The following is a 10234-nucleotide window of genomic DNA, read 5'->3' as shown; positions in this document are numbered from 1 at the left end:
GCGCGTATACAGCAAGCAGCATCCGGCCTGCCCACCTCTCCACTAGTGTCTGTGCCTTCTTTTGTATGACCAAAGACGATTTGTTATTTGGATTGGGGTGTATTTGTATTTGGATCCGAGATATACAACGAGGCAAAGGCCAGGCCCAAGGCCCACCGGCGAAAGAACAAACGAGTGGGGCCGCTGGCCGTGGTGGGGCCGGCTGCCCATGTGCATGAGCACAACGCTAGTCGGGGTAACGAGGTGTAAGTATTGGGTTTTGGCTGGCACGTCTCTGCTGCAGGCAGGTGCGCAGGTGGCAGCGTGCGTGCGGCGCGACGTCATTGGTGAGTCATGGTGCTGCACCATTGTGTCATTGCCAGCCAGCCGCCTGCAGGGCATCATGGGCCGGCAGGCAGGGCAGGGGTGCAGGACGGATGCACATCATCGGTGCAGCGGCTCAACTGCAGCAGCAGCTGATGCTGCTGGCTGCGCTGCGCTGCGGGTGCTAGCGGGTCAGCGGGCCACGCACGATAGAGCGCGAGGCGACCGACAGTGTGACATCACAACGCGGCGCCGCTCGCTCGCTCGCTCGCTCTGCGGCCCGCTGCGGCCACCACCATGTTGTCAGTGGTGCGCTCCGCTCTCTCTGCATCATCATCATCATCGCTTCCACTCGCATCATCGCATCGAGCAACGTTGTATCTTGACCATTGCTCTTACCCACCCACTATCGCTTCAGAAAGAGTTGCCACTCCCACGCCGCGTATAACAACGGCGACGGACTCACCCCGCGCCTGCCTCAACCCCCCCGCCCTCCAGCCAGATTGCGTTGCCAGCCAACAACGCCTACAGTACGACTTCGCAAGGCCGGAAACGTCTCGACTCGGCCATAACACTCACTCCCCTGCACAACAACACCGTCTACGCCCCTCCGCTCACTACTCGTCGACCATAGCCGGTACTGCTCGTCGCGCGTGCTCGACGCCATTGTCGTCACTCGAAAACCTGCCCCCATCGATACGGCCACAATCGCCGACAATTACCCTGCCTTCCTTGGCTTGGGCAATCTCGCCTCGGCCTCGCTACTCTTGCTGGATCATCGCTGCTGCTTTTGCTGCTGCCCCTTAGTCACTCGACGCCTCGTCAACCTTGCTGGGGATCGCTCGTCCAACTAGGTGCTGCTACTGCAAGACGACGTCTGGCCAGCCAAAAGTCAATCTGCCCACCCCAAAGCCAAACCCCCCCTATAAACTGCCGACTTGTCCCATTTAGAAATCGTTGCCGTCATACAGCCATTCACTTCGTCCTCCTCCTTCCCTCCTCCTCCTTCTCCTCCTTCCCGCTCTAATAACGACCTGGCACCTCCCACCATTTCCTCCCTTCCTCCTCCTCCTCCTCCACCACCACCACCTCCACGTGCGATTCCCTCGTTTGCATCACTCGATCAACTTGCATCCTCCCAATCCACAACAAACTTGCCTCTACGCTCCCCAAGCAGCATTGTTCCTTTGTCAGACCTGGGCGAATCATTCTCAACCACAGACTCGTCGTCACCCATAAGCAGCAAGTTCAGCTTCTCGGCGCTTTCAACCTCGCCGTCGTCGCCCACCAACAGGACATCCGTCACCTCAGCGTCATCGTCCGCATCGGCGCCAAAGAGCAGCGTCCCGTCCGCCCTCGCAGGTCGTCGTTCCTCTGCAACTGCAATTCATCACTACCACAGTCAAAAGCACGGCGAAAAGACGTCGCTCCATCATCATCACTTTCAGCCCAAACCAGCCGCTCCAGCAAAGCCGCATACCGCATCCGTCAACGCAGCACACTTCGCCGCGACTGCAAGCTTAGACAACACCGCCAAGAGCACCACTTCTACTACAGCTACTGGCCGCTCGCCCCGCACCCGCCGCCAAGACTTTAAAGTCGCCATCAACAAGCTCGAGAACATCCGCATCACCGATCAAGACTCAATGTTGTCCAGTTTCAAGCGTAAGCATCAAGCCATAGTATTCCAAAAACCCTTTCCATCTCATTCCTGGTGGCGTGCGTGACGTCGAAGAGGCCAGAGGGAAGGACGAGGGGGGTGGGGAGAGACGACGCGGCAACGCCGCCCTTCATCAACGGCGCTCATTGCGTCATGGGCACCGTGTCAATCCCATTGAGATTGGACCGTAGACGCGGCGGCGGCGGCGCGCAAAGACACGGCTCCTGGCTTGCAAAAGGTCTGGGCACACAAGCACTCCTTTTGATGCCCGGTTCCCATTCTTGCAGTGGCTTTCCTTCAGTCGTGTACATTCCAAACTCCCCATAAACACACCACACGCGCACCGGTCGCGGCTCTGGTTCCTGTCTTTGTCAGCGGATCCCACGCCCCCATCTCACTCAGCAACACCGCCAATGGCCATCGCGAGAACACACCTAACCAGTGCAGAGATCCTCCGACATGGCAAGCAGGCCCACGCTGAGCGTGAACGCCGTGCTGCAAAGGAGCAGGCTGCCCCAGAGGCTCAGTCTGCCCCGGCGGCGGCGGCAGCAGCACCACCAGCCCAGGCTTCAACGTCGCAATCGGCAGCCCAGGCTCCCGCAGTGACCAAGTCTGAGAAGACCGCTGCCGTTCCTCAACAGCCAAACTACCGCGAGGAGGCCGAGAAGATTGTCGCAGAGGAGAAGGCACAGGGTGACAGGATGCCGAAGTACGACGTACGTGCTGACCGTGAGATCTGTGCGATCCCGTGCTGACTCGTCAGGGCCTCGACGACTACACGCTCGTTGAGAAGATGGGCGACGGTGCATTCTCCAACGTGTACAAGGCGATCGACAACCGTAACGGCAAGAAGGTCGCTATCAAGGTCGTGCGCAAGTACGAGTTGCATTCGACTCAGAATGGCAACCGGCACCTGAACCAGAACTTTAAGAAGCGTCCCCGTGTGACCGAGGTGAGTGGGGAATGCACGGGCGATCGGACACGGTCCAGCTGCTAATGTCCCAGCGCGCCAACATCCTCAAGGAGGTGCAGATCATGCGCGGCATCGACCACGAGAGCATTGTCAAGCTGCTCGGCTTCTTTGAGAGTGAAGAGCACTACTTCTTGATCCTCGAGCGTGAGTGGTCGCAGGCATGTGTTTGTGCTGACATGGCAGTGCTCGAAGGTGGCGAGCTTTTCCACCAGATTGTCAAGCTCACGTACTTCTCCGAGGAGTTGTCTCGTCACGTCATTCTGCAGGTCGCCGAGGGCATTCGCTACCTGCACGAGGTGTGCGGCGTTGTTCATCGTGACATCAAGCCGGAGAACCTCCTCTTCGAGCGCATCCCCGTCGTCCCGTCCAAGCACCCGATCCATCGCCCGTACGACGAGGAGAAGGAGGATGAGGGAGAGTTCACCCCGGGCGTCGGCGGTGGTGGTATTGGCAAGGTCAAGATTGCCGACTTTGGACTGTCCAAGATTGTCTGGGACGAGCAGACGATGACTCCATGCGGCACCGTGGGATACACTGCCCCTGAGATTGTCAAGGACGAGAGATATAGCAAGTCTGTGGACATGTGGGCTCTTGGCTGTGTCCTGTACACCCTGCTGTGTGGCTTCCCTCGTGAGTTTGGCGTAATGTTTCACCCGCTGACAGTGCGCAGCATTCTACGACGAGAGCATCAACGTCCTCACAGAAAAGGTCGCCCGTGGCTACTACACGTTCCTTAGCCCGTGGTGGGACGACATTTCGGCGTCGGCAAAGGACCTCATCACGCATCTTCTCTGCGTCGACCCGGCTCAGCGCTACACGATTGACGAGTTCCTCGCCCACCCTTGGATCAAGCAGGGCCCCCCAGCTCCTGCCGCGACCACCCGCCCCCCTCCCATTGCCGGACAGGCGCCCGTCGACTCGCCACTCATTGCGTCTATACGCGCGGGCAACCGCGAGGGCAGGTCGCCTGGTGTTGGCCAGCTCAAGGAGGCGTTTGACATCACGTACGCCGTCCATCGCATGGAGGAGGAGGGAGCGAGGCGACGAGCCCACAATGCTTCGGGCGGCGGATTCCTCAATGCGCTCAACGAGGACGACGAGGAGGAAGACGCCCAGGTGCAGCTCGAAGAGGCCAAGAGACGGCACGGCGAGGCTGTTGCGCGCCAGATCGACGAGCACCGCGCCAGGGCGGCCGCAAACGCTGCGGCGGGCGTCAAGGACCCCGTTGTCACCCACTATGTGGGCCGTGGTGGCGCCAACCGGCGCGAGGCCGAATCAGTGTTGTACGATGGCCGTGCGGGAACGCGCGACCGGGGACGAGGCGCGAAGAATGTGTTTGAGCTCGACATCAACAACGCCACGCTTCTGAGCCGCCGGCAAAAGAAGCCCGGAGCAGCGTTCCCGCCTGCATTGGTGCTGCCTACGGCGACTACGGTGCGGTCGTAGCGATGGCGCGATGTCGAGCGCGATTGAACAATGATACGTTTGGTAGCCGCAGATAGTCATTTGTGTTATCAGTATGCAGTTGGCAGTTGTGTAAACGGGGACAGTCGGTTGCATGAGCTAAGCTAATCGTCTAATGAAGATGGTGATGGCCGGATATGCTATAGTGTGACATAAGACTTGTGACGCGGGCGCCGCTGAGTGAAGTGAGGGGCCAGGCAGGCCTTGGAGTGTAATCCCACGGACTTGCCCGTCGGTGAGGTGTTAGCCGGGGCCATGTTCGGCCCGTAAGCAGGCAGCCAGCGAGCCCCACAACTATATACTCGCGACTCTCGACAACTGTTTGCTGTGACTACCCATTCATCCCCGACAACAACATGAAGGCCATCCAGATTTCAAAGTACCAGCACCCGAGCAAGCTCGAGATGTGAGTGGGGAGTGGGAGTGGGGGGTGGGGCGTGGCTGACGACGACCACAGCTCCAACATCGCCGCGCCGGTGCCCAAGGACGGCCAGGTGCTGGTCGACATCTACGCTGCGGGGCTCAACTTTTTCGAGTAGGTCGGCGGCGCAGACTGCCAGAGGCAGGCTGGGCCGCGTGCTTGTCCTTCCTCGTGCTCTGCTAACCGCTACCTCTCCACAGCATCCTCCAGGCGCAGGGCAAGTACCAGCGTGAGTCGCGTGCTGGGGAAGAGAAAGCGCTCGCTGACGCTCGCGCGCCCAGTCCAGCCCCCGTTCCCCTTCGTCCTCGGCGCCGAGATCGCAGGCCGGATCAGCGCCAACTCGCCCATCCCGCCCGGCTCGCCCTTCAAGCCGGGCGACCGCGTGCTCGGGTACACGCAGGGCGCGTACGCCGAGCAGGTTGCCGTGGACCCGATCCAGCTGCTGCCTGTGCCGGACAACATTAGCCTCGAGCAGGCTACGGGGGTTTACTTGTGAGTTGCGCAAGGCGCAAGCGAGCCGCGTAGCGGCGAGCGGGCGCGGCGAGCGGGGTATCGGCGGTGCAGCAGCTTGTGGAAGCTACGCCGCCGCCGCCGCCGCCGTCGACGCCAAAAGACATGTCAGACCGCTCACACCCCGCCCAGGACCTACCCCACATCCTACGAAGGCCTCGTGGGCCGCGCGCACGCCCAGCCGGGCGAGTGGGTGCTCGTGCTCGCGGCCGCCGGCGGTGTCGGCCTCGCCGCCGTCCAGATCGCCAAGATGCTCGGGTGCAAGGTCATCGCTGCTGCTGGCAGTGCCGAAAAGCTCAAGATTGCCGTCGAGCGCGGCGGCGCCGACGCGACCGTCGACTATGGCAAGGAGGGGTGGCAGAAGGAGGTGCTCAAGATCACTGGTGGGGCGGGTGTCGACGTCGTGTATGACCCCGTGGGCATGCTCGTGCCCTCGCTCAAGTGCGTCAACTGGAACGCGCGGTTGATTGTTGTGGGCTTTGCCGCGGGCGCGATTGAGAAGGTACGTCGAGCGCGTGCGAGCGGCGTTAGCCGCGAGCACAGAGGCCGCTGTGCACGACCACGACAGGACGCACGCTGACCCCCTCCCCCAGGTCCCCGCCAACCTCCTCCTCCTCAAAAACGTCGCCGTCGTCGGCCTGCACTGGGGCGCGACAGCCAAGAAGGACCCAGCGCGCTACGCCGAGGTCATCCAGATTGTGCTCAAGCACATCCGCAACGGCGACCTCGTGCCCCAGGTCTTCGACCCGCTCTACGAGGGCCTGCAGAGCGTGCCCCGCGGCCTGGTGGACATTGAGAAGCGCAAGACGTGGGGCAAGGCCGTCGTGCGCATCCGCAAGGACGCGACTGATGCCAAGCTCTAGTAGTAGTGGTTGTAGGATGATACATCAAGTTGTGCAGTGCTGTCCGAGTCTACAGATGGATACCCACCGCCGCGCCCAGCATCTCGTCCACGAGGCCCACATTGTCCCGCAGCAGAGCCCACTGCTCGGGCGTGAGACTGATCCCCTTGGTCGTCGGCGCGAGCTCGCCGCTTCGGTCCCTGTAGAACTGGCGAGCGTCAGTGTCGCCCCGGCCCACACACCACGCACATTACGGATATCGACATACGTCTCGCCCTGCCACACGCGCAGCGTGACGTGGCGGTAGGGTGCGAGCTGGCGTCAGTGCCGACCACAACGCCTTGCTAGTTACCTGGATGTACTGGTCCCCGTTGGGATTGGTACGGATGCCCACTGGCCCAGCGACGCCGCCGCCTCCGCCGTCATCGTAGTCATCGTCGTCGGCGTGCGCGTCGAACGCGCGCCGTCGCCTCGCCCGACGCCGCCGCGCAGGGGGCTGTTCGTCGTCCTCTTCCCCATAACTGTCGTTATCGTCGTCGTCGTGCCTGCGCCGCCGCTGCCGTCTGGCCCGAGGCTGGCGCTGGCGCCGGACACGCGGCTCGCCGTCGTCGCGCCGCCTGCGCCGCCTGGTGCGCGGCTGGGCGTTCGCGTCGTCGAGGCGCGGCTTGTCCTCACTCTCGTCACTCTCGACCGCCTCGGCGTTCTCGTCGCCCCGCGAGGGCTGCTCGCTCTTGATATCGTATTCGTCGGTATCGCTACTGCTCTCTGCGTGGCTGGCGGTCCGACGCGTCTGCTGGCCGTCAGTATGACCACGGCCGACGGGCCCACCTTGGGCCATGGGCGCGACGGGCCCGCCTCGGCCGCGTCCGGCACGACCTCGGCGCGCCGCTTGGCAGTTCTTCTGGGTAGCTCGACGTACACGCTCGGCGACATGGTGGAAGGGTGGTTGTGGTGACACAGCCGCGCCAACCGTGATGTCAACAGTGGTGTGTGCGCGGAGATCGCCGTGGGTCCGTGCGCTGGCTGGCGGGTGACCTGTGTGCATTTCCTCGAGAGCTGGCTGGCCGACTTTTGCCTTTGCTCATCTTTCGTCTTCCGCCAGCAACGAACGGAACGGCCGTGCCGCCGCTGCGCCGATGCTGATCCACCAGAACCAGAGCACTCACACGAGCTACATAGCTGACTGGCGTGCTGTGCGCGCGCGCGCAACACCGAGCTCGATTCGACCGACCGACTTGTCACGCCTGGCGCGCCAGCAAGGACGCGACGACGCTGGGTAACTGACGCGGCTGACATATGCAGGACGGCCTCGGCGGCTTGACGCTTGTCCAAGCTGACCATCCCCTTAGGCGCAGCCTTGTGCTTATTGTCGACGCCCCCCTTCCCCGCGTCCCTCCTCCCTCCTCCCTCCGTCCCCCGTCCTCCAACTTGCAATGTCCTTCTCCCCCACCCACAAGCAATGATTAAACCAAACCGAGGATAACGTGCCCAGCTCGACTGGTGCGCCTGTACCCACCCGCTACTCTGGCGGGAGGGGATGCGGATCCAGAGGCCCGGCTGAGCTTGTGCGGGGGGTGTGGTGGATCATGACGGCTTGTGGGTCTCGTGGCAACTGCTGGTCGTGCTGGCTGGCATTTCCGGCCAGCCGGCACTAGCCTCTGCGCCTCTGCGAAGCTGTGACTAGCTCGTCTCGCCTGGCCTTGCGCTTCGGGACGCAATGAGATCATGGTTCTGAGAACTCCACACACATGCTTCCTTCCCCGCCCACGTCACGCCCACCCACACGACCCGCGCGGTCGTCCCCTCCAGTCACTCAATGCCCGCCCTACCCGTATATATCAAACCACTTCATGAATATCTTTGCTACAAGGGACGGTAATGCTGCACAATCTTGACTCTTCACAACCGACCTCTGCTCCAGGTCAATCAAGGCTCAAACGAAACTCGACTCGGCGGCTCCGGCTCCGGCTCCTGGGGCATCCTCATTCCGGCTCGTCCTCCTCTCTCCTCCAACGCCGTCATCACGTCAACCAGTTACTGGCCGCACTTGCACGGGGAACACTGGCAGCTCGCGCCGCAGCTATGCCTATCAGCCTTGCTCTGGCTGATGATGCCTGCCCCAAGACCACACGCCAACACTCACTTGCATCCCGAGCCCGAAGCCGAGCCCGAAGCCGAAGCCTGAGGAGGCTTGGGGCACGTCGCGCAGCCGCACTTGCCGGGTCCGCAGTCGGTGCCGGGCGCACAGGTGCACGTAGCCTTGCACGCGCAGTCGGTGCGGCGGACAGACTTGGGGCACGAGTCGCAGACACACTTGCCCTGGGCGCAGGTGCAGGCGCCGCCGTTGCCGCCACAGCTGCGTGTGTGTGAGTGGAGAACGAGGCTCAGCGCTGGCGTTATACTCACCCGCAGGTGGTGAACTCGGCGTTGCAGGGGCTGCACTTGCACGAGCCCTTGTCGCACGAGCAGACCGACGTGGAGCTGCAGCTGTGCGCGTTAGCGAGGTACCGGCGTGGTAGGTAGCTCGACTCACTTGCAGCCCGAAGCGGCCTTGTGGGGGCAGTTGGCGCACTTGCACGAGCTGGGCTCACAGGCGCAGCTGCCGCCGGTCGAGCAAGAGCACGACGACGACTGGCCACACTTGCACGAGCCTGAAGCACACGAGCAGCTACCGCCGCTCTTGCACTGGCAGCTGGACTTCTTGGCGGGGCAGTTGGCGCACTGGCACGAGCCAGGCGCGCAGGTGCAGGTGCCGGCGGTACGGCAATCACACTTGCCAGTGGCGGGGTTGCACGCGCACTTGGCGGGGCAGTTGGCGCACTGGCAGCTGCCGGGGGCGCAGGTGCACTTGCCGGCCGTGCGGCAGTCGCACTTGCCAGTCGAGGGGTTGCAGGCGCACGCGGTGGACGACGACGAGGCGCCACCGGCGCAGCACGACGACGAGGAGGCCTCGCCACACTTGCAAGCGCCGGCACACTGGCAGCTGCCTCCAGACTTGCACGAGCAGCCGGGAGCCTTCGCAGGGCAGTTGGCGCACTGGCACGAGCCGGGCGCACACGAGCAAGTGCCCGCCGTCTTGCAGTCACACTTGCCGGTCGCGGGGTTGCAAGCGCACGCCTGCTTCGCGGGGCAGTTGGCGCACTGGCAGCTGCCGGGCGCGCAGGTGCACTTGCCAGCGGTGCGGCAGTCACACGCGCCGGTCGACGGGTTGCACGCGCACGCCTGCTTGTGAGGGCAGTTGGCGCACGTGCAGCTGCTCGACTGGCACTTGCACTCGCCGCTGGTGGAGCACGAGCAGGCGGTGCTCGACGAGCCGCACTTGCACGAGCCGGACGCGCACGAGCACGCGCCGCCAGACTTGCACTGGCACGAAGAGGTGGTGGTGGCCTTGCCGCAGCTAGAGAGAGGGGTCAGCTAACGTGGGCGTGCACGGCCAGCTTGGCGACACGACACTCACGCGCACTGGCCCTTGGGGCAAACACAGGCCGTCTTGGGGGTCGACTTGCAGCTGCCGTGTCGTCAGCCAGCTCCTCCTTCCTTCCTCGAATCTCGCTACTACTCACCCGCACGAGCTCGAGGATGCCATTGTTGCTTCTTGTTATGTGTGTCTAGAGTGGTTCTTGGTGTACGTCTAAGACTTTTGAGTCTTTGAGTGAGTGTGTGTTTGTGTGGCGAGAGAAAGATCGACGATCGACGACGTTCTTGTATCTCTCGGGATGTGGTGGTGGGGGAAGGAGAGGGAGGAGGAGAGGAGGGGTGAGAGTTTGTTGCGCCTCGGTCGTGAGTTGAGGCATTTTCGCTTCGTGACGTAGACTAGCGCCGGACCTAGGCGGTGAGCAGGGGCAGAGCGAGGGCATCAGGTGGGCACTCTGAGCCCACGACAAACACACAGGGAGGGAGGGCAGAGGGAGAGAGGGCGGCAGCGTGGTGCACGGCCGTGGAATGGGCTACACTGCACTGTCCAGGCCAAGTCGCTTGGCTGGGACGCCGCACAAAACTCTCAGTGTTATTACGATGTGCCTGAAATGCCAGTCACAATCCCGAATTCATTCCTTTAGGTC

At 62.7% G+C, this 10234-nt stretch overlaps 5 protein-coding genes across 5 annotated transcripts; 3 read left to right on the top strand and 2 right to left on the bottom strand.

The window, feature by feature from the left end:
* The first annotated feature begins 662 nt into the window (after nt 1-662).
* On the top strand, nt 663-4477 carry srk1 (Serine/threonine-protein kinase srk1). Its single transcript, XM_062766702.1, has 6 exons — nt 663-1968; nt 2411-2679; nt 2727-2915; nt 2969-3080; nt 3120-3566; nt 3607-4477. Exons 1-6 carry the CDS (start codon nt 1950-1952, stop codon nt 4380-4382), a joined length of 1812 nt encoding a protein of 603 aa, XP_062622686.1. The 5' UTR covers nt 663-1949; the 3' UTR covers nt 4383-4477.
* A 231-nt stretch (nt 4478-4708) lies between these two features.
* On the top strand, nt 4709-6233 carry v1g238856 (Quinone oxidoreductase-like protein 2). Its single transcript, XM_062766701.1, has 6 exons — nt 4709-4806; nt 4858-4935; nt 5022-5050; nt 5103-5313; nt 5464-5833; nt 5925-6233. The coding sequence occupies exons 1-6, from the start codon at nt 4757-4759 to the stop codon at nt 6192-6194; spliced, it is 1008 nt and encodes a 335-aa protein (XP_062622685.1). The 5' UTR covers nt 4709-4756; the 3' UTR covers nt 6195-6233.
* On the bottom strand, nt 6228-7106 carry SUB1 (Activated RNA polymerase II transcriptional coactivator p15; the record flags this gene model as incomplete). Its single annotated transcript, XM_062766700.1, has 4 exons — nt 6228-6381; nt 6423-6488; nt 6526-6963; nt 7002-7106. The coding sequence occupies 4 exons, from the start codon at nt 7104-7106 to the stop codon at nt 6244-6246; spliced, it is 747 nt and encodes a 248-aa protein (XP_062622684.1). The 3' UTR covers nt 6228-6243.
* Nucleotides 7107-8255: 1149 nt separating this feature from the next.
* Nucleotides 8256-8897, top strand: LOC62_01G000278 (uncharacterized protein; the record flags this gene model as incomplete). Its single annotated transcript, XM_062766699.1, has 3 exons — nt 8256-8402; nt 8586-8688; nt 8773-8897. 3 exons carry the CDS (start codon nt 8256-8258, stop codon nt 8826-8828), a joined length of 306 nt encoding a protein of 101 aa, XP_062622683.1. The 3' UTR covers nt 8829-8897.
* LOC62_01G000277 (uncharacterized protein) lies at nt 8313-10222 on the bottom strand (the record flags this gene model as incomplete). Its single annotated transcript, XM_062766698.1, has 5 exons — nt 9737-10222; nt 9631-9681; nt 8707-9570; nt 8580-8660; nt 8313-8529 (listed from the first exon to the last, which is right to left on the bottom strand). Exons 1-5 carry the CDS (start codon nt 9757-9759, stop codon nt 8313-8315), a joined length of 1236 nt encoding a protein of 411 aa, XP_062622682.1. The 5' UTR covers nt 9760-10222.
* Nucleotides 10223-10234: the final 12 nt, after the last annotated feature.

Source organism: Vanrija pseudolonga, chromosome 1 (assembly GCF_020906515.1).
Source record: "Vanrija pseudolonga chromosome 1, complete sequence".
Lineage (NCBI taxonomy): Eukaryota > Fungi > Basidiomycota > Tremellomycetes > Trichosporonales > Trichosporonaceae > Vanrija > Vanrija pseudolonga.
Note: the sequence above shows the minus strand (reverse complement) of the source record. Positions and strands in the feature narration are given on the sequence as shown.